Source organism: Salvelinus sp. IW2-2015, linkage group LG34 (assembly GCF_002910315.2).
Source record: "Salvelinus sp. IW2-2015 linkage group LG34, ASM291031v2, whole genome shotgun sequence".
NCBI lineage: Eukaryota > Metazoa > Chordata > Actinopteri > Salmoniformes > Salmonidae > Salvelinus > Salvelinus sp. IW2-2015.
Window position 1 is genome coordinate 666,732 of NC_036873.1, and position 23,254 is coordinate 689,985.

The window sequence follows — 23,254 nt, forward strand, 5'->3', positions numbered from 1 at the left end:
GAAGTCGTCAAGAGACACCAGAAATGGCCCTACACTATAAGGACTAGACCTGACTCTACAAAGTGGAAGAGATACGCTACAGTAGAGCCTCTTTGAACCTAAGTGCTGTGGAATATAACAAAGTGCTATGGATGCATGTTTGTGTTCACAGAGCTGAGCAGTATACCATATTTAACGATCTACCAGTATTGATGCACGGACCGATTTGAGTTACTTACCTTCTATAAACGGTATTTGAATGTTAGTTCTGTTAAATGTGATATGCCATGTGTAACGTCATTTTTATTGTTCACTTTGCTACTCGAGTCATCCCCCCACGCCTTGAACCCTGCCCCTCACCAGAGAAAGCTGAGAGGAAGCGGGACTTTCATGGAACAGTCCGCATGGCATGGAAAGGAACAGGTCTGAAAAGTGAGAAACCAGTTGGATGACCAAGTGGCCATTTTAAGCACAGGGATATCTGAAGGACATCCATCCACATTACGCCCTTTGTGCCCTAATATACTTTGTCATGATAGTAGAACTTGAGATCGATATCATATCTAGAATTCAGTGTGGCMCACTTGGCTCATGATTAGCTCCCTCCAGTGTCTTCCTCCACTCAGCTGAGTACTTCAAGGSACTCTTATCTGTTAAAGAATGCATAATTTTTTTACAGCTGTCCTTTGGACCTTTTTTAAAGGAATCCTTGCATGGGGAAGCATACACTTGTTTTGGATGTCATATCACATTATCCTATAGCCTATAATGGCCAACAGCKGTCTTCCCCCACCAAACCATGGATTCTGTTAGTTTGTCTTTCTGCCGCTCTGACACTGAAGGCTAAGTTTAAAGATATGTCTTCAATGCTTGGGCATCATATTACGTTAGCCTATTCTATGTCATAACCATGAGCTCTCTTCCCAACCACAAATTCAGATTTTTCTCCCAGTGACGTCAATAAATTATTTCAACACTGAATCGGGCCTTTAAGTGATTTCTCACTACTGATGTGACACTGCTGTAACAAAATGGCGCTCTGACGTCTCTCCAGATAGTGGAGACATTAACTCAGGGTGTCGTGGCATGTTGTCATCATGTTTTCCTACATTAGTGGGGGGCGGGGTCAACTGTATCCAGAATGCAGTTTTTACACAATAGAGGGAAACCTCCAGATTTGTTGGAGAGACTCCGCCGCTGTTTACGCCTAGGCCTGTTATCTGGTAAGGGCTGCCACATACAGATGGGAGGCTTCACATGGTGTCCTAGTGTTTGATTTGCWTCAGGTTGCACAAATGAAGCGCTCGTTTAAAACCGCATCACCATGGCGTTGACATTTAGCCTAAGCCAGTTGAACTAGCCAACCGGAGCTAAAGTACCTCGAAGCACATGATAGTGGGCCAACAAAACAGATATACTGTAGCAATACCATGGTAATGAGGTGTCTATTGCATATGTCAAAAGGTAATGCGACACTGTGGCTGTTAGGTAGAATCTCTTCATATCCCTGGGGCTGAGACAAACACTGTCTCTGTTGCTTGTTGTGAATCTGGATCAGCCTGCACAACAGACAGCCACAGCACTGATGCCCGCAGTGGCACTGGCAGACTGGTCTAGCCTAACTAACCTGTTGCTATCTGGATGGAATGCCCTYGGTGGGAGCTGGGAGTGACTGAGGATGAAAGCTGGTCAACCTAATCAGTGGGAACCTGATTACTTGGTGGTAATTCKGCTCAATGAGAGTCTGAGGAAGGACGGGCCAGATTCAGGTCTGGATCTCTCTGTGGTTTGGACTCACTCCGGACTTCCACAGTCGATAGAAAGCTAATTGCTATGTTCAGCAGGGTATGTTTGCTAACAAAATAATGACCTGTCTGACTTGTTGGCCTGGCCATACCTCTGTTTTGACAACACTGCATCGAGGCTATTAACCCATACTTTACTAGCACAGTTCGCATGTACATCACTGGGTCTACCAGTCTACTGGATGATTGACTTCTTAGTCTGCTAGAAGGTGATGTTCACTGTGTACAGGAGAYGTACAAGGAGCCTCCAGATCTCAACAACTGACATGACGGGGCAATAACATGAGCTTTAACATTACTGCAGTAATGCCCAATCCTTTGGCTTATGGCRTATAGGTTCAGCAGCTGATTTTTGTTAGTGTATTGGTATTTAATCTTAACGAATYGTAACTTTTTTGAGATTTGATCCTCAGTGTTAAACTACAAGTGTCTTTCTTGGTTGGTGGGTTTTGTCTGCAACAGATGCTCAACCTGTGCCCTGGTGTGTTTTTAGTAGTCAGGCACGAGGCTGCAAAAATCTGTGGTCAGAGCTCTCGTTGAGCTTTGTATCAGTCAGCCCAGCCCGTCTGAAGGAAGGAAGCACACTGCTGCGGCTTACATGCGATCATGTGTTTGTGAGAGGTGGTCTCCTCTCCCCCTCCCTGTGTAATTTAGCCTAGTTGTAGTCACCCACCCCAAGCTGGGCTGTGACTGATTATTACTCTATCATAGAGGCAGTATTTTGGGATGTCTGTCACATTCCMCCTGACCCCACATCAGTGGTTAAACACTGGCATGAACACCACCAGTAAGGGAATTAGAGGACCTTTGGCATAGCAGGCTAGTGTCTTGGTGCTTATGAATAGGCCTAACCATCCCATTATGTTTCTCTACTCAAGTGTCTGTTGTCAAAGCAAGGCATGGATTGGGTCCAACTTGAGACRWCTAAGGATTTTAATTAGGTCAGTCTAGGTGAGATTTGAATTGAGCTTTTTTTTCCAGATACAGATTTTTCACTTTAAAATGTATGTCAAACAAAAACCAGTAATTGCAAAGTTAAACAAACTGTACAACTCTATACAAAAGGATTACTTGTCAATTTCCACTGAAACTCTTTCAAAAATACATGTAGTTGAAGAACAGTGCAGATGCGAAATTTGGTAACAATGACGGTTGTGCCATCAATCAATTTCAATCAATTTTATTTTATATAGCCCTTCGTACATCAGCTAATATCTCGAAGTGCTGTACAGAAACCCAGCCATCATTCTGTTACCAAATTCCGCATCTGCGCTGTTAARGTAAATGTGTTTTTGTGAAATTTCAGTGGAAATTAGGGTTGGGCCATATCAAGAATTTCATATCGACGCATATGAGAATTAATCTTAAATGTCATTCATACACTCCAATATGGCGTAATAAAGAATTCTTAGCATGGTTGAATTCTGGGTGAAAGTCAACGATGGTGAGTTTGAACATTTTTACTAGCGAATGTGAATGATACACATAATGCAAATGAACAAAGTTTTGAAGCATGCTTGTCTAAATAACAGTACTGGCTCAAGCAACGTGTACATTGTGTGTCTCTCTGGAGTCGCTAGGCCAACGGGCCTGCCTGCTCTGCTGAGAAGAGGGGCTAGGAGAAGACATGCTGAGAACGGAGAGGAGGAAAAACACAAGGAAATCAAGATGGTGGCAGCTGTACAAATAATATGAATTTACAACAACGTTTTGACCCTTAGGTCTTCATCGGGCATCCATTAGGGGCAGTACTCAGTGACATCACTTCCTGAAACAGGAGGTACATTTTTTTTAATACGTTTTGCAATATTAACATTCAATGTATCAAAATATATGATCATACACAGGGAATGTGATCAATATTTACAGTAATATACATACAYAATATTAAATTAGGATAAACCCCCCCACACAATTTAGACATTGAAACTATAAAAACGGTTTCAAGTCAAGCTCCTCGTTAAGGCCATGAGGAGACGTGTGTCGGTACTGTGGATCCAGAAAGATTCCCTTTGAAGAAGTTTCCTCTCAATGTCCCCTGCYCTGCATGACATCTTGACCWTTTCTATTCCAATGTATCTCAGAACTAATAGGATGTCCAGCTTGTACAAAATGAGCAGGAACCAGATTTTTGTTTTGTCTCACTTGTCCGTATATTGCTGCGGTGCACACTGATCCGTGTCTTAAGGCTTCTATGGGCTTTCCCTATGTGAGACAGACCACAAAGACATTTCAGCATGTAAATAACATTGGTGGACATGAAGGTAATCAGGCCCTTGATCTTTGTCCTGTGTGGGGGTGGGTAAATTAGTTGCATTTGTACGTGAAGCTGCATTGAGCTCATTGGCCACATTTGTTATTACCCTCGAACTTTGTCCAAAAAAGTTCCCCTTTTCTCTGGTGGGTAATCAGATTTAACCACTCACGTTTGGGGTTTTTTTTAAAAACCATATGTGGGGCATATTTAAAAATGGGTTTCAATTGTGGGTCAGTATCAATAATGTACCAGTGCTTCCTGATGTCCTTTCTGTTTTCCATGAGTTTGCCTACAACTCCTGGATGTGGTGTGTTCTTCAGCTTTTGTAGCTGTACAAATAATCCATCCAAAGGGCTTTGACTTCTCAAACATGTCAGAAAGCCAACACTATGATGCCCTGTCACCTTATTGAGCCACTTACTAAGATTAAATTGCAARTTAAACTTAGTGGTCGCGTTGATGCAGAAATCTGTTTTTATGCTAGAAAAAAAAGATTAACCGCATAAGTATCTTGCTGCTTTTTGTAAACGCATATCTTAAATTATTTTTATAGGGTTCCCGACTGGCACAGCTGTCTGAGGCACTGCATCTCAGTGYTAGAAGCGTCACTACAGACCCTGGTTAGATTCCAGGCTATATCACAACCGGCCGTGATTTGGAGTCCCATAGGGCAGCGCACAATTGGCCCAGCGTCGTTAGGGTTTGGCCGGGGGTAGGCTGTCATTGTAAAAAAATAAATTTGTAACTGACTTACCTAGTTAAAGGTTCAAATAAAAAAAACAATTTCTGCTCGGCATCAGACTTATTTCGTGCTCCAGTTGTACTTTCCATTCAGATAAGAATTCACAAACCGACATTCTATCAGCAGATGGCGCTCTGACTGTAGCTACTTTCCTCCTGTACTTTTCTCGATGTAGCCAGCCTACTTTTCTCTGGTAAAATTAAAGAACTTTAAGTGAAACATCAGGAAATGTAGCTGGCTACATTCTTTCAATGATAAACAGAATATATGGCCATGCATAGTTTAACCTTTCTGGCGCAGGTGTTCCGCTAGCGACCCACCTCGCCAACATCCGGTGAAATTGCAGAGCGCCAAAATTTAAATTACGGAAATAGAAATTTAACATTCATGAAAATACAAGTGTCATACACCAAAATAAAGCTTAACTTCTTGTTAATCCAGCCGTGGTGTCAGATTTCAAAATGCTTTACGGCGAAAGCACACATGCGATTCTGTGAGGACAGCGCCCCGCAAACAAAAGCATGAAACATTTTTCAACCAGGCAGGTGCGCCACAAGTAATAGCGATAAAATAAATGCCTTACAGCCTCCCGGGTGCGCAGTGGTCTAAGGCACTACTGTGCTAGCTGTGCCACCATTGACTCTGGGTTCGAGCCCAGGCTCTGTCGCAGCCGGCCGCGACCGGGAGGTCCATGGGGCGACGCACAATTGGCCTAGCGTCGTCYGGGTTAGGGAGGGTTTGGCCGGTAGGGATATCCTTGTCTCATCGCGTACTAGCGACTCCTGTGGCGGGCCGGGCGCAGTGTACGGTGTTTTCTCCGACACATTGGTGCGGCTGGCTTCCGGGTTGGATGCGCGCTGTGTTAAGAAGCAGTGTGGCTTGGTTGGGTTGTGTTTCGGAGGACGCATGGCTCTCGACCTTCGTCTCTCCCGAGCCCGTACGGGAGTTGTAGCGATGAGACGACAAGACAATAACTACTAACAATTGGATACCATGAAATTGGGGAGAAAAAAGGGGGTAAAAAAATAAATGCCTTACCTTTTGAAGATCTTCTGTTGGCACTCAAAGGTCCCAGCTACATCACAAATGGTCCTTTTTTGTTCGATAATGTCCTTTATATCCCCAAAAACTCAGTTTAGCTGGCACGCTTCATTCAATAATCCACCGGTTTCCCTCCTTCAAAATGCATACAAAATGAATCCCAAACGTTACCAATAAACTTCTCCAAACAATTCAAACCTCGGGTACCCTAATATGTAAATAAACGATCAAATTTAAAGACGGGGAATGGTTATTGTCCTTACCGGAGATAAACAACAAAACGCGCTCTCATCCACGCGCATGAAAACACTATAGCCAAAATGGGAGCCACTTAGAAAAACTACAAATTCTAGCTCATTTTTCCAAAAACAAGCCTGAAACTCTAAAGACTGCCGTCTAGTGGAAGCCCTAGGAACTGCAATCGTGGAGGTTTTCGCCTCATAATAAACATGACAGCCATTGGAAACAGTGGTAGGCAGGTTTTGCCTGCCATATCCATTCTGTTATACTCAGACATTATTTTRACAGTTTTAGAAACTTGAGTTTTCTATCCAAATCTACCAATTTATATGTATATCCTAGCTTCTGGGCCTGAGTAACAGGCAGTTTACTTTGGGCACGCTTTTCATCCGGATGTCAAAATACTGGCCCCTAGCCCAAAGAGGTTTTAACTAAAAAATACCTTTTTCATTATACGCTCATTTACTTGTGGCTGCCAGCCAAATAGCTTTGCACATCTGTCATCTGATGAAAATKAAGCRATTTTCTGTGAAGGATAACTATACTTGCGCGTCCCTATTCAACCGGGGGTACTGCAGSGWKTCTGTTAATAAGTGGCATTTTTATTTCAATATCTTTATGAATATAGCTTGCAACAACCTAAAATATATTGTTTTTATTATATACCTGTGGGACAAAAGAGGAGAATATCATCATTCTAATGTCAACTTCATTTCTCAACTCCTAATATTGAGCAAATGACACTCATTGGAGCCAATTACACTTGCTGGAGTATGACAGGCTTTGAATAAGCACCCGCAAATAGGCTACCAGTGTGGCAAGTGCCACTGGCTGCTGGTAAGCTTTCCTAAATTGGACATACATTTTTGCTAACCTTTGTTTAAACAGCAGCTCTTAGCGACAATGTGTTTGGAGTTACCCGTCTAGCTATTAGGCTGTTAGTTTACTCTTGTAGTTATAATGGAGGCATGTAATAATAATGAAACTATCTATTTACTTTAAAATGTTGATTATTTCTCCTTGCCATGATCATTCACCTGATATTGATAAGACGATGTGATTAATTTTTTTTTTTTTTTTTAAATAAATAAATAAAATTGCTAACGAATGATGTTAGTTTGCCYGGAGGGGGTCCTTGGGCAAGAATGTTGAAGATCCCTGGCCTATTGCTAATCTGTCATGGTTTGACAACAGTTCAGGAGTGCATTGGCTTGTACTTTACTTTCTGCATATTTTAATGGGCCGTCATCACTGCTGAACTTTTTGTAGAACGACCATTACATTACCTCACCAGTAAAAGGAAAATCTAGCTTCCTGCAGGTGCTATATAAAGCAGGCCTAACTCAGCAAGCACTCGTAAACAATGCTGCTGTAGAGCAGAATGCAACAGTGTTTCCTGTAGTAACTTGGACGACAAACGTACCAAGGTCTTAGCACTACGTAAAAATGGTTTCCAAATGTGTAAAAATGTATTTACAAATGAGTCAACTGAGGTGGGGTTTCAGAATGTAGCTGTGTTCAAGAGTATCAAATCCATGATGCATTGTGGTTAAAGTGACTGCCTGACTGATCTACATGTGTATGCTAGTTAAGATGCAAKATTTGTAGGTCAGTCAGCAGTTTTAATGCTGAACAAGCCCAATCCATACAGTGGGTTAGCCAGCCTACATCGATTTCCTTGTGTCTAAGGTCCACACTAGAGGTCGACCGATTTTAATTATGGCCGATTTTCAAGTTTTCATAACGTGTTCCTGGTTCAAGCCCAGGTAGGGGTGAGGAAAGGGACTGAAGCTATACTGTTACACTGGCAATACTAAAGTGCCTGTAAGAACATTCAATAGTCCAAGGTATATGAAATACAAATGGTATAATAGTCCTATTATTCCTGTAATTCCAACCTGAAACTTCTTACCTGGGAATATTGAAGACTCATGTTAAAAGGAACCACCATCTTTCATATGTTCTGAGCAAGGAACTTAAACGTTAGCTTTTTTACATGGCACATATTGCACTTTCACTTCTCCAACACTTTGTATTTGCATTATTTAAACCAAATTGAACATGTTTCTTTATTTGAGGCTTAATTGATTTTATTGATTTATATTAAGGTAAAATAAGTGTTCATTCAGTATTGTTGTAATTGTCATTATTACAAATAAAAAATTGGCTTTAAAAAAAAAATGATTTCCCGGCATCGGCTTTTTTTGGTCCTCCAATAATCGGTATCGGCATGGAAAAATCAAAATCAGTCGACCTCTAGTCCACACAGCTCTGAGATCAGTTTGGGGAGTTTACTACTAAGTCACATGATTTAAGCTTTGGGTCTTGTCGTTATAATCCGCATGCACTGAGTGTTGGCAATGTTTATATTTTTGGGGGGGCCGTGATAGTCGGGTGTTAGCAAGCTGCTTAATTGGCAGGGTTATTGCTGTAGAGGAACATGGCCCACGTTTTGTAAAAAATATTAGAAAGCCAGGGGAGCAGACTGTTGACATGAGGGTGATAGGCTGCGACTTGTTTAATGTGGAAATTCTCTCAACTTCTGTTCAAAGGTTGCCTCAACATCTACAAATGATTGTAACGTAATCAATAGGCCCCAGTATTGAGTGAATACTTTTGTCACACATTTTAGATGTTGTGCGGGAGATAATGCAGACACTGACTCATGGCAATATGCAGGTTAACTTTTATTGTTAGGAGTCGTGTCCTGGAGGCAGAACTGAGCCATTTCCATTTAGGCCAGCTGCAAAGTCAAAATTTGCTATTGTAAAAGACCCTCACGAGTGGCGCAGCAGTCGAAGGCACTGCATCGCTGTGCTGAGGCGCCACTACAGCCTGGGTTTCGCTCTAGYGACTCCTTGTAGCCCACCGGGTGCTTGCAAGCTGACTTCAGTCGTCAGTTGCGGCTGGCTTCMGGGTCATGACAAAAAATGCTAACCTGCTGGTAATATAACTGTTAAAATAAAAAGACAGGCTTCCTACGTCCATTGTCAACAAGCCCAGTCAGGGGCTTTCAGATTCTCACTGTATTCAAAACTCCCAGCTATTCCTCTCCATAGAGAGCTGCCAAAGCTAATGATACTCTCCTCTGGATACCAGTCATAGCTCCAGTCTTAAAAATACCCTGCTACATTCTCCCATGCTGTCCTTATGGGACTGTCATCAGTCTGAGATCCACACTGCTGGGAATATCTGTCTACACTGTTTAGAAAACAGAGCGGGCTCAACATGCCTGGAAAACAAACGCTCCGAAGTTCACTGGTGCAGCGTGTGGGTTCCAGGCTAGGCTACATCCGAATGTGGTTCAGTTGTTTAGCCCCTCTTCACCTCACAACATGGTAAGGCTAGCACATAGCCTAAACTATTATCCTAAAAATTTAATGTTATTAATACGGTTTTCTTACACAAGCAGGTCAAGAGCAAAGGTTAGCCTATGTAGGCATTTCCATAGGGTCATATGTTTAATGTATTACTSAAATGTAAACGCCTGTCACCAATGGACCAGTAGGCATCGTCTCTTTATAACCTATACAGGGACAGGATGCTACAGTCTGACAGCAGAGGCAACAGGATGTATGCAGAGTGGGTTAACCACTAGGTTACAGTAGGTGCCTTACTGCCTGCATGTCAGCCAGGCCTTGAATAAATGACTTCTGTTTTTTTATTTCAGTCTTGACATATTTGTGCTTTGGTCCAACTCAAATGTGATTAATATCTATCAAGCTAGTATATCCCTAATTAATATTATTTTTAAAAAGTTGATACAAGCCTGTAAATAGGAAGCACATGTGACCGYAGTGCATTTGATGTCGAAATATGGTCGTATCACATCAATCCWTAGGGTTGTTATTGAAATTCTTTTATTTTTGTTTTCAGAGCTTGCTTTGGCCCAGCGCAAGTTTGCCCAGTCCCTGGGAGAATTCCAGTTTGAGTACATCGGCGACGCGAAGACCGACGATGAGAGGTGTATTGGTGAGTGTGGTGCTGTTACGACTTACAGCTGGGTGGTTCTGCCAGTGTAATCAGACTGAGAGCCTTTGTTTTTGGTTCTGTCTACCACCAAATGAAGTGCTTGCATGTGTAATTTCCCAAACCCTTGGCTTCTTTAGAGATGGAAACACCAGTACTTATGTCCCTCTCTTTTTCTCTGTGTGTGGTCTTATGTTAGTGTGTCCTGTCTCTTGTCTCGCCTCCTGTTTGGGGGGAGTGGGGGGGTGTGTCAAATGTTATTGGTCACATACACATATTTAGCAGATGTTATGTCAGGTGTAGAGAAATGCTTGTGTTCCTAGCTCCAACAGTGCAGTAGTATCTAAAAACAATACACAAGTCTAAAAGTAAAAGAATGGAATTTATAAATATTAGGACGAGCAATGTCAGAGTGGCATTGACTAAAATACAATATATACATGAGATGAGTGAAGCTGTATGTAAACATTTAAAGTGTGTTTCTCTGTCTTGCAGATGAATCCTTGCAGGAGTTCTCCAACTTCCTTAAGAACCTGGAAGACCAAAGAGAGCTGATGGTAAGCAGTAACTAGTCAAGACCTGCTTTAAAAGCCAGGGGAAATACCTCTGTCTGTTTGTGTGTAACTAAAGTCTGCTCTGTGGTGTAAATTACAGTTCCTCGGTGGGTGGAAGGTTGAGCGATGCCCCTGTGTTGTAACACCAGGGTCATGTTCATTAGGGCACACCGTAGCAAAATGTATTGGAATAGAAAACAATTTGTTTCTTATTAGACAACTCTGGGTAGTCCCTGCTGTCTGTTTTCTTCTGATTGGTGTCTAATGAACATGACCCAGAGGAGTCAGAGCCACCTTCACTGCACATGTCCAAGGGTCACTGTCTGTGCTATCCCAAACTCTCCTCTGGAGGCGGTGGGACAGAGAACCATTAAACACAACCTCAGAAGGCATGACATATCAGTCAATGGAGTCATTCAACACTCACTGATGTGTAGTGCTATACTTGTACACTACAGTGACACATGTTAAAGTTCAGTTACATCTGCTATACTGTATAGAGGAAGTTATAGCTGAACTGAATGTTGTAAATGTAGCCTGTTAGTGTCTTCTACCCATGCAGAAAAGACTGGTCTGTGTCCTAAATGGCACCCTATTCCTTCTCTGGTCAACAGTAGTGCACTACATAGGGAATAGAGTGCCATTTGGGATGCAACCTAGGGTAACCCTGGAGTTTGCAACCAACCCAGCCTCTCTCATTGAGTCACGGTGTTCGTGTGTCAGCAGATGGGYGTCTCCGTTTCGCAGAATAATATCCCTCAAGGCTCCTGGCTTTATTGTCCYTATTTCTCCATACCTCTATTTACTGTAGGTGTTGCTGAGTCAATGTTTTAATCAAGGGCTAGGCTATATCTTGTGGTCTCTTGGTGACTCATGCAACATAGATAATGTGGTGGTATTTATAATCTCCTGTAATGCAGCCTATGGCTTGTTCTAAGAGCTCGTACACACCAATAGTGTTTGCCTGCCGTGAGTACTTGTGAACGTTGTGCAAACCGATTTTACATGTAGAGTCGCGCAACAGCAAGCTGAACAATCGGTAGACGAATGGGAGATCCATCTTCGGTGCAATGTGTGCGACCCTTAAAATATGGTAGCTAGCTACAGATACAGTATGACATTTTGAAAAACCATTCAATACTATTTTACTGCCCTGACCCCTTGCAATCAGAATAGGTTATGTTCTCAATGTTTACAATGCATGTTATGTACTGTGTTTGCGCTATAGATAGGGTCTATCGTTGCCATGAAACCGTTTCTACCAGGGCCTGGTTCAGCCCCAGCATTGCATAGCAGTATGGGAKGACATCRCAGTCCACAGCAGAGGATTGTGGGGTGGGCAGGCAGGCTCAGACATGTCCTGGAATCAACCCAGGGCAATTCCACGGTAACGGCATTGYGCTGAAACTCCAATTATTCACTTAAAATGTATGCCAAACTTGATTTCAAAGTTTAACAAACCATACAACTCTATTCACAAGAACTACTTTTAACACTTTACACTGAACATTTTACAAAAACACATTTACTGGGAAAAACTGTGCAGATAAAGTTTGGATCCACATTTTCCCAAAACTCTTAAATAGCTGCTCCGAATWAAGATTCAATGATGTTTTCAAAAATAGTGTCAGCTATGATATGACACMTTGACTTTGAGAATCTCTTTTGGTTATTGAGCTACAGTAAGTGAAGTGGAATTGCGGGAATGGAATTTCATGGGTCCCTGATCTGTACTACCCAGAAATGCATAATTATGGATATGAATGTCATTCTCCATGGTGATGTATCCTAACTAGGTACACAAAGGTAGAAATATGCAATATCCTATTCTACATGCTGGCTATTATTTTAATGAGCTCTGCCCCCAAACGACCAGATCTGAACAGATAATAGACGTCTATGGCTGCATTTAGAGGCATCCCAATTCTGACATTTTCTTCAATAATTGGTCTTTTGACCAATCAGATCTGATGCAAAAACATMTGTGATTGGTAAAAATATCAATTGGTGTAGATAAAGGGGAGGAGATGGATTAAAGAAGGATTTTTAAGCCTTGAGATGGATTGTGTGTGTGCCATTCAGAGGGTGAATGGGAAAGACAAATTGAAGTGCCTTTTGAACTGGAAATGGCAGTAGGTGACAGGCACCAGTTTGTCAAGAACGGCAACGCTGCTGGGTTTTTTACGCTCAACAGTTTCCTGTGTGTATCAAGAATGATCCACCACCCAAAGGACATCCAGCCAACTTGAGACGACTGCAAGAAGCATTGGAGGCAACATGGGCCAGCATCCCTGTGGAACGCTTTCGACACCTTGTAGAGTCCATGCCCGGAAGAGTTGAGGCTGTTCTGAGTGGAAAACAGTAACTCAATATTAGGAACGTGTTTTTACTCTGTATAGTAGAGTTCAGTGAGTAGTGTACATTATAGTGTTCAACTCTAGTGTTCTCTGCTGTGTATTGTACTGTGCTGTCAACTTCTGAACCCAACTCTGATTTGTGACTACTATGATTTCCATTTGAGCCAATTCAATTGCAAAAACTCTTGAAATTCCGTTATCAAATCGGTATCGCTCATATTTCATAAACAATTGATAGGTCTACCTTATGATTTCTCAACTTTCAAATATCTCTCCCTCATGAGGGAGGATAATGAAAGATATGTGAGGCAAAGTTTCTTAAACTTACAGAAGKTTGACTTCTTTCTCCAAAATATAAGTGTTGATATTAGTTGGCAGGGGTCTTTACTTTAATTCAACATTACTGTTTTGATRTATTTCTAGAACCTGAACTCGAACTTTGCTTAATCAACATTTTTGGGGGGATGGAAAATGGTTGACAAAAGTATATATGCCTTGATTTCAACAACAAAAAAGAATGAACTCTAGCTTTGATTTGACACCAAATTTGACATGCTCCTTTGAGCGTCACATGTTGGTGCTCATGGGTCCTTTTACATGGACATGACCCCCCGCAACAGGACCTTTAGCAGGGAGGAAGGTATGATGGGGAGATTTGGCAGGGCGAGTGATCAATAGGACAGTGCTGTTGATTTCCAGCTGTCATGTGACTGGGACTAGTGTACTTGAATGTGTTGTGGATGCTTGTAAAAAGTTATACAACAGGCAACTTTCACTGACTTTATGCTGTCATTAACCCACTGCAAGTATTGTKACCTTTGGCTTTCCATTGGAATGTTATGTCAACGGTCAAATCGGAGGGTGCTTACATTTGTCCTTTTTCGCTAGGCTACCTGCCGCCTCTTAGGCTGGGTTTACACTCGAGCGGTCCTCTTGACAATACGTCACTRAATCTTCCGTAAAGTTAGAATTTCTGGCATGCACTGAAATCTCCATGCTGAGCTTGTGGAGTCTCTACAGAGAATGCCTAGTAGAGTATAAGTCCAGCCTAACACTGTACCTGTGAATAAATGAAACACTTTTGTGGAATATGTCCTAATATGGTCATGTSTTATCTCTTGCTCTCTTAGATGAAGAATATTACAGAAACGCTAATGAAACCGCTGGAGAAGTTCAGAAAAGAGCAACTGGGCTCAGCTAAGGTACTCTTATCATATGCCATGACACTGCTTAATGCGGTCTGCTTGTTAATGGTCTCATACACGCACAATCCTGTGTGCTCTGAACACAGCTATAAAGTAATACCCTTTTCACAACACTGAGCCAAACCAAGCTGTACTGCCCTGGCCTGGTTGTGCATCCACCATAGTTGCAGAAACCATGCTGGAAAGAGGAATGTGAAATGAAAATATCAGAGCCAGATAAGCACGTTTTCGGTCGGCACAGTAATGTGAAAGGGTATTAGACAGTATCTTTTATCAAAATACCTGTCTAGAGACAGACAGTTCCAAGTCCCTTTTTAATTGTAATGTGTACCTCTTGATATCATGTTCTGAACATTCCTTTGGTCAGTGAAACTAATGCAATATTACGATGTTTGTCCTGCTCACTTCTCTTATCTCGCTCTCTTACCATGCTCTTTCTCGTTCTGTTCCTCTATACTATGTCCTTTTAAGGCGGAAAGGAAGAAGTATGAGAAGGAAACTGAGAAGTACTACAGCTCCTTGGAAAAGCTTTTGAACATGTCAGCAAAGAAGAAGGAACCGCAGCTACAGGAGGTACTTTGTTTAATACTTTTACCCTCGCTCTCGTGCGTATATTTATGGAAAACAGGCCGAAAAGACGGGCCCCAACCTCTTCCCAACCCCAAAATGGCTGGAAAGAATATTTGCTTAGGGAGAAGTTCCTGAATCCTGACCCATAGGATGCCTCCCAAATGGCTCCCTGTATAGCGCACTACTTTTGACCCAAAAGCCTTATACACTGTAGGGGATAGGGTGAAATTTGGGATGCACACAGACTTGGCTCATCTCTGTAGCACTGTGCTGAAGTGTGTGAGCGGTGTAAGTGTGTGGAGCGGTGTAAGTGTCCACAGGCCTAGGGTTAGAGTACGGAGTGAGTTTCTCTTTCCTGCTCGGAAAGGAAAGTCATGTTCAGTGTTTCTGTACCAGCCACCAAGGTCGTACCTCTGTGGCAGTAGCTCTTGGAGCGCCTCAAGACATCCTGAGATTGCAGATACAGTATCAAGCTTTACAGACCCAGTGTGGATTATATTGGGGTTGGAAAAACAAACCTTTTGGTATCCGTTAAAAGTTTATGTATTTCACTGTGAAGGCTTGTGGAGCTGTCCTTTGTATAAGGATATACTATATGGTAAGTTTATCTTAGACATGCAATCTGGTACTAGGTTGTGTGTATGTAATATAACCTAAACTCCCCTCACTTAACAATTTATTTAGTATCCTATAGATTGCCCTTGTGAGAACTGTTCTGTTCTTCCCTCACTGACTCTTGTGGTGTATTCAGTGAGATTAAACTTTCTGAACATTTCAGGTAGAAATGTAAAGAGAGCTGACACAATTCCAAATTCTACCTGAGAGCCAGTCATCTGTTCTATGCATTACATTTCTGTGTTGTGATACCCTCCTGAACAGACCCCAGGGTTCTGTGTTTGGAACAGAGATTGTAATCGGGGCACAGTAGAATATATATATATATATATATATATATATATATTCACACCCACGAGGCACCGTCTGATCTCAACTAATCTGTCATACTGTACACGTCATGTGACAGGCCCGAAGCACAGGCCCGACTTATGGCACTAATGGAAACTACCAGCCGCTAATGGAAAAACTGATGCACTGGATTGAACACAATAACATATTGAACACGCTTCAGTAAAGTGGTCAATAACATTGAATACTGGGATGTTGTGAAGATCCAGTCAACAAACCATGTAGCCTAATCAATTAGCTTATTAGTCGACCAAATGATTAACTCGCCAGTTGATTGGTCACTTTTTTGGGGGGGGGCTGTCATACACCATGTCGTCAGTGTCTTAGCCCTTCAAACTCTACCAAAGTTGTCAAAGCGTAATACTTTCTCAGCTCATCCTTTCTGTCTGGGCCTCTGTCTGAATCCAGTACGACTGAAGCTAGGCCGTGATCTCCATCTGTCTGTGTAGAGCACCTGTACTAACTGATACATAAACTGTTACGAATCCCCTTTGGCCCGACAGTCTAGGGGGGATGGTAATGGGCCGTAACCAACCTCATGCAAATTATAGTAGTGAAAAGTAGTACAGTGAGAACAAATAACACAGACAACTTAATTACCGTCAAACACTAAATGTTTATTTATAAACACACGGTAATGGGGGGGGACAGGAAAAAGGGCTGAGCGGCCAAGGAATGAAAGAATAATAATTCAAAAACACCCCTAAGCTAGACTAGCCTACTCACAAACCACTAACTAACTAACCAAAAATACAGGGGGTGGTCGCCCAGTTCTAACTTAGTGTTTTTAACAAATGTTTAACTACGGGTAGTGTAGCCCAAGGGCGACTTGTCTGGTTACCCCCTTTTCCCCCATCAAACAAACACTCAAACACCATAACCAAAACAATACTCACAAGTGGGGACAAGTGACATGCAGATGCAAAACACACAACGATCTCAGACAGAAGGCATGTTACAAAGAGATTGAGCGTGGGAGAAAACAACTGACAGGTGGTTTAAACCAAGGGACTGTGATTGGGTAAGGTAAAAGGAGCAGGTGTCTTCCGATTAGCGACTGATTGATGACTGATGGTGGAATGATTAGTTCACCTGTGAGGAGGGAGAAGGAGAGAAAAGAAATACACACAGGATACACACAGAACAGTTATCCGTAACAATAATGCTGACATTTTCTCTGTCCTCTGTTGTGCAGGCGGACAGCCAGGTGGAGACCATTAGACAGCACTTCCAGGAGGAGTCTCTGGACTACGTGTGTAAAACTGCAGGAGATCCAGGAGAGGAAGAAGTTTGACTGTGGTGGAGCCAGTGAGTGTGAAAAACACATAATCACACACTCACACCGGGTGGACAAAACATTAACTCCTTCCTAATATATTTTTTTACACAGCCCACAGTTGTCAAGTTGGCTGGATGTCCTTTGGATGGTGGACCATGTTGATACACACAGGAAACTGTTGAGCTGAAATCGCGCAGTGTTGTAGTTCGACACAAACTACAGCCATACCCCGTTCAAATCAAATCAATTTTATTAGTCACATACACATGGTTTGCAGATGTTAATCGGGAGTGTAGCGAAATGCTTGCTTCTTAGTTCGACAATGCAGTAATAAACAAATATCTAACCTAACAATTCCACAACTACTACCTTATCACACAAGTGTAAAGGGATAAAGAATATGTACATAAAGATTATGATTGAGTGATGGTACAAACGGCATAGGCAAGATGCAGTAGATGGTATAGGTACGGTATATACATATGAGATGAGTACTGTAGGGTAAGTAAACATAAAGTGGCATAGTTTTAAGTGGCTAGTGGTACATGTATTACCTAAAGATGGCAAGATGCAGTAGATGATAGTAGAGTACAGTATACATTTTACATATGAGATGGGTAATGTAGGGTATGTAAACATTGTATTAAGTGGCATTGTTTAAAGTGGCTAGTGGTACATTTTTTACACATTAATTCCATCAATTCCCATTTTTAAAGTGGCTGGAGTTGAGTCAGTATGTTGGCAGCGCCCTAAAGTTAGTGGTGGCTGTTTAACAGTCTGATGCCTTGAGATAGAAGCTGTTTTTCAGTCTCTTCGTCCTGCTTTGATGCACCTGTACTGACCTCGCTTCTGGATGATAGCGGGGTAACAGCCTGTGGCTTGGGTGGTTGTTGTCCTTGATGATCTTTATGCCCTTCCTGTTACATCGGGTGGTGTAGGTGTCCTGGAGGCATGGTGTAGTGCCCCCGTGATGCGTTCTGCAGACCTCATCTACCCTCTGAGGAAGCCTTACGGTTGTGGGCGAGCAGTTGCCGTACCAGGCGGTGATACAGCCCGACGGATGCTCTCGTTGCATCTGATAGTGAGTGCTTTTGGTGACAAGCCAATTTCTTCAGCCTCCTGAGTTGAAGAGCGCTGCTGCCCTTCTTCACCGCTGTCTGTGTGGTTGACCAATTCAGTTGTCCGTGATGTGTACACCGAGGAACTTAAAACTTTCCACCTTCTCCTACTACTGACCCGTCGATGTGATAGGGGTGCTCCCTCTGCTGTTTCCTGAAGTCCACAATCATCTCCTTTGTTTTGTTGACGTGAGTGTGAGTTATTTTCCTGACACCACACTCCGAGGCCCTCACCTCCTCCCTGTAGGCCTCTCGTCGTTGTTGGTAATCAAGCTTACCACTGTAGTGTCATCCGCAAACTTGATGATTTGAGTGGAGCGTGCATGGCCACGCAGTCGTGGGTGAACAGGGGTACAGGCGAGAGGCTCAGAACGCACCCTTGTGGGCCCCAGTGTTGAGGATCAGCGGGGTGGAAATGTTACCTACCCTCACCACCTGGGCGGCCCGTCAGGAAGTTCCAGGACCCAGTTGCACAGGGCGGAGGTCGATGACCCAGGGTCTCGAGCTTGATGACGAGTTTGGAGGGTACTATGGTGTTAATTGCTGAGCTGTAATCGATGAACAGCATTCTCACATAGGTATTCCTCTTGTCCAGATGGGTTAGGGCAGTGTGCAGTGGTTTGCGATTGCGTTGCGTCTGTGGACCTATTGGGTCGGTAAGCACAATTGGAGGGGGTCTAGGGTGGTCCGGTAGGGTGGAGGTGATGATGGTCCTTGACTAGTCTCTCCAATAGCACTTATGATGACGAAGTGAGTGCTACGGTGCGGTAGTCGTTTAGCTCAGTTCCTTATGCTTCTTGGAACACAACCAATGGTGGCCCTTCTTAAGCATGTGGAACCAGCAGACTGGAGTAAGGATTGATTGAATATGTCCGTAATCCACCCCAGCCAGTCTGGTTCTTGCGCATGCTCTGAGAGCCCTGGCTGGAATTGCCGCCTGGGCCTTGCACCCTTGCAGAGCGTTATTAACGACGGTTTCAAATGGTTTACTCACCCTCGCTTCAAGATGAGAGCCCCAGGTTTGTATAGCGGGCCGTGTGCTCAGTCCACTGTATTGTCCTCAAAGCGCGGCCAAAAAAGTACTTTAGCCGTCTGGGAGCAGAGACATCCTGGTCCTGCAACGGGGTGGTTTTCTTTGGTAATCCGTGGATAGACTGTAACCTCTGCCACATATCCTGTCTTGTGGTCTTGAGCGTTCTTGAATTGCGCCGACTCTGATTTGTCTCTGTACTGGGACTTAGCCTGTTGATGCCTTGCGGAGATAGATACTCGCTACCACTGTTTGTATTCGGCATGTTTCACGGTTCATGCCTGTCCCTGTGTTAAAAGGCAGTGTTCGCGCTTTCAGTTTCACACGCGAATGCTGCCGTCCAATCCCACTGTTTCGTTTGGGAAAGTTGTTTAATCGTGCATGGGTACTGACATTCGTTACCATGCACTTCCCCTAACGACACTGCGCTCACCGAATTCACCCCATTATTCGTCCACCGTTCTGGACGCAATGCAAACATCTCATTCCAATCCGTCGCTTGATCGAAGCAATCTTGAAAGCTTGTAATCAGATTGTCGGAGATCCAGCGTTTGAACAGACCTAGCGCTCTGGAGAGCTTGTTTTAGTTTCTGTTACTGTAGCTGACATCAACAAATGGATCGTTGGTCAGCTTTCGAGAAAGTGCGGGAGCCTTCATAGGCCCGGAAGTTATATAACATGATCCAGGGTTTTACTCGCCCTGGTAGCACAATCGATATGCTATAGAACTTTAGGGATTTTTTGTTTTAGATAATGCCTTGTTAAAATCCCAGTCTCTGTGAATGCATGCCCCAGGGTGTGTGGTTTCCAGTGTACAAAGAGTCAGATAAATTCGTTCAGTGCCATCGATTTATCTGTGTCTGCTTGGGGGAAATATTATACGGCTGTGGTTTATCGTACATGCGAGAGAATTCCCGTTGGTAGAATAATGTCGCGTCGCAGCACTTTTCTATTGAGAGTTCATCAGATCTCGAGTGTACCGTATCAGCATCATCGCACTTGCGTTCCTGTGTGGTGTTATGATGATCACACACGTCTCGTTAGATCATAAGGATGACCCCCCCGCGCAACCTTCGTTTTTACAGAAAGAGTTATGTTCCTTCGTCTCCGATGCGCATTCTAGCTCCGATCTTGCGCGTGAGAAACCAGCAAATACTGTCGTGCTGCGAGCCGACTGCCGTGTTATCAGGTCGTCTCTTGCGAGCGATATTATCGCATGTGTCTCACCTCAATCGCAGTAGGCGAGTTGTGCGTAGTCCCCTCTACTTCGGTCTGCTCTTGGGAATGTGACCCCGTTGCTCGAATTTTCATCTAACCCTTATTGCAAGAGGACTGGAGCATTGGCGTGAGCATAGTTATGCTAGGGAGTGGAGCGCGATTTGCCCGTCTCCGTAGATCTCCTGAGCTCATGAGAACCGCTACGTATTGCTCCCTTTTTCGGCGGCGCATAGGAGTCCCCGGCTGCGATCAGATCCGATGTATTGGGGTGGAAGGCAAAAACACTGGATCCGTTCGGAAAGTCATATATCCTGGCCACCCCTGAAACGTGGATACCAGTGTTTTTTGCTTCCTCAAATCCCCATGTCTAATCAAAAACGAGGTGGTGACGTTTTTACGGTATTAGTCGCCCTATAATTCGACTATTTTCCTCGGCCGACTGCTAAGTCAATGAAATGCCTAAGATATACCCTGGTGCTGTTCTGTCTGTGCTTGTTCTCATGTGGCTCCGCGGTACCGATGTAAGAAATAACACAATTAAAAAAAAACAAAATACTGCAGATTGTTCCACGGAACGCGAAGCGAGCGGCCATCTGCTGGTCCGGCGCCCTCGGAATTAGATCTCCCGGAAAGTATCCCGCTTTCAAATTTGGCCTAACTTCATCTTGTCTTTGCTCCCGCTATTTCACTCATCTAGTGAATTGCCACAGCATCAACACAATCCAATGTTCTCGAGGCCTTAAAAAAATCCTTTAACTGCTGTCTTGCGTACCTTCACTCTGTCCATGCTGATTTTATATAAGTATGGATCTCAAGCATGTGACCCTCAATAAGGGATCAATTGGCCCTCTTCCACTGTGTCTGTTCAGTTCTGGTGCAGTGCGTTCTTAATGTTTTGTACCTACTGTCTGTCCTGTTCTGTTTGACTCCCCGATGTTCTTTAAAGGAAATATTCACCCATTAAACTAAAATGTTTTTTTTTTGTTGATTACAGTTGTAGTTTATCATCTGGGTGATTTTAAACCCTGTTCTGCGTTCAGCAAGCGCAGAAACCACAAGCCAGAATGACGAGTTTTGCAGATCATATTGACATTGGAGTGAGTGACGAGATGTTGTCCGTGCAATGCAACCTTTAGTAACTGGTCTAGTTCTGGTCAGCAGTCTCTCCTCTTCACAGTGCTCTGCCTGCAAGTGCTCTTCTCCTTACAGTGCTGCTGCTTATTCAGTGCTCTCTTACAGTGTCTCGCTGTTACTACTGCATCTTGTTACATGTGCTCTCTTACCAGTGCTCTCTTACTCGTGCTCTCTTGAGCTCAGTGTTCTTCTCTCTGTACCAGTGCCTCTCTTACAGTGCCTCTTCCCCAGGCTCATTTTAGCTTAAGTGTCTCGACAGTGCTCTAATTGAACTTCAGACTCATTGACTGTTAGCTGTCGTCGTCATTAGACTCCTTATTGTCTCATTACTTAGTGCCTCATTAACTTTAGTGGCCTCATTAAATTTATGTCTCATTAATTATATCGTGCTTGCTTACTTAGTTCTCATTAACTCTATTGCTCATAACGTAGTGTCGATACCTTAGTGCTCATTAACTTAGTGCTCACTACAGTTAGTGTTTTGTATAGGTTCCCTAGCAGTCAAATGAAGTGTTTTATAAACCAGCTCTGGAAAGTGAGTTTGAAGTCAACAAGAACAATGTCTTCATTCCCTGAGAAATGAATGTGAAAAGTGGTGACGGCCCCAGGTTATAATGCATTAAAATAAATGTCATTTATACACTCTTCATTGTGTCCCATGTTCTTTCTATCCCCAGATGCTGGCGTTCTTTCAGACAGTGTTCACCTTCTACCACCAGGGATTTGAGCTGGCCAATGACTTTAACCACTACAAGAAAGCCTTACAGATCAATATACAAAATGTGAGACCTTACTCATCATCCAGGTCTTATTAGATTTCTATTTAAAGATGGAATCCCCTTTAGGGAAACAGCGCCACTGTCCGCCCCAGCACCTTTGTTGTTTTTGTTCAACATTTTTGCATTGCAGATTCTGCTATTCTATCGAGATGCAATGATGGCCTGGGGGGGGGGGGTTGTGATTTGCAGTAACTTTTGTTGTAATAGCCCAAACTGACATGGCTTTTTCACCATTAAGGATTCCAGTTTTAACCACATAGTACAAGGATGTCAGTATACTGTATGAAACAAGGTGGTGTAAATATAGGTAGGTAGGTGGCAGGTGTCTGTGAGCAAGGCACGTCACCTTAATTGCTCCTGTAAATCGCGCTGGATAAGTGTCTGCTAAATGACAAACATTTAAATGAGGCGATCATTTCCATMAATCTTAGGATTATAATAAGCTTTTGTCCTAGAAGGACATGTCTTGTACACACAGTATTGCTCTAAATACTATAGATTACACACATCACAAAAACTGTACATACACCCCATGTTATACATATYCTACATTTGAATGTTGGCTTGTAATATAATATCTATAAAGTTGGTCTGCTTCTAGTGGGACTTTCCCTAGGTACTTGAGGTGCTTTCTTTTTGACTCACTCACACTATTGTTAATTGTCTTTGGGTTAGTCTTAGTGTTTTGATTATTTTCTTTGACCCCAAACTTTCACTCACTCTGGGATGTCAGGGGAGTTTTTTTTCAAGGGAGCTCTGCAGATTTTCTTTTCCAGTGGCTTTGCATTGTGTGATTTACCCCTGCATGACCATTTTAGCTAGGGTYACAAGGGGTGTCTTCCTTCCTTGGGTGTGTCTCCCTGTAGTCAAAATGTACTACATTGTGAAACTTGACGACAAAAAATAATTAAACTTCATTTAAGGTTAGGGTTAAGTATAAGATTAGGGGAATAGACAAGGTTGGGGTTCATTTTTAAATCAGTTTGGAGAGAAGTTACTTTACTGCCGGCT

At 43.1% G+C, this 23,254-nt stretch overlaps 1 protein-coding gene across 1 annotated transcript in view; it reads left to right on the top strand.

Annotated features, from left to right (window-relative positions):
* Positions 1–23,254, top strand: part of LOC111958300 (rho GTPase-activating protein 10) — a 73,290-nt gene that overhangs the window by 16,598 nt on the left and 33,438 nt on the right. Inside the window, 8 exon segments of the mRNA XM_070437144.1 lie at positions 9,941–10,036; positions 10,529–10,590; positions 14,075–14,146; positions 14,621–14,722; positions 16,881–16,943; positions 16,945–16,993; positions 17,903–18,045; positions 22,106–22,269. Coding sequence (XP_070293245.1) covers positions 9,941–10,036; positions 10,529–10,590; positions 14,075–14,146; positions 14,621–14,722; positions 16,881–16,943; positions 16,945–16,993; positions 17,903–18,045; positions 22,106–22,269 — 751 coding nt within the window.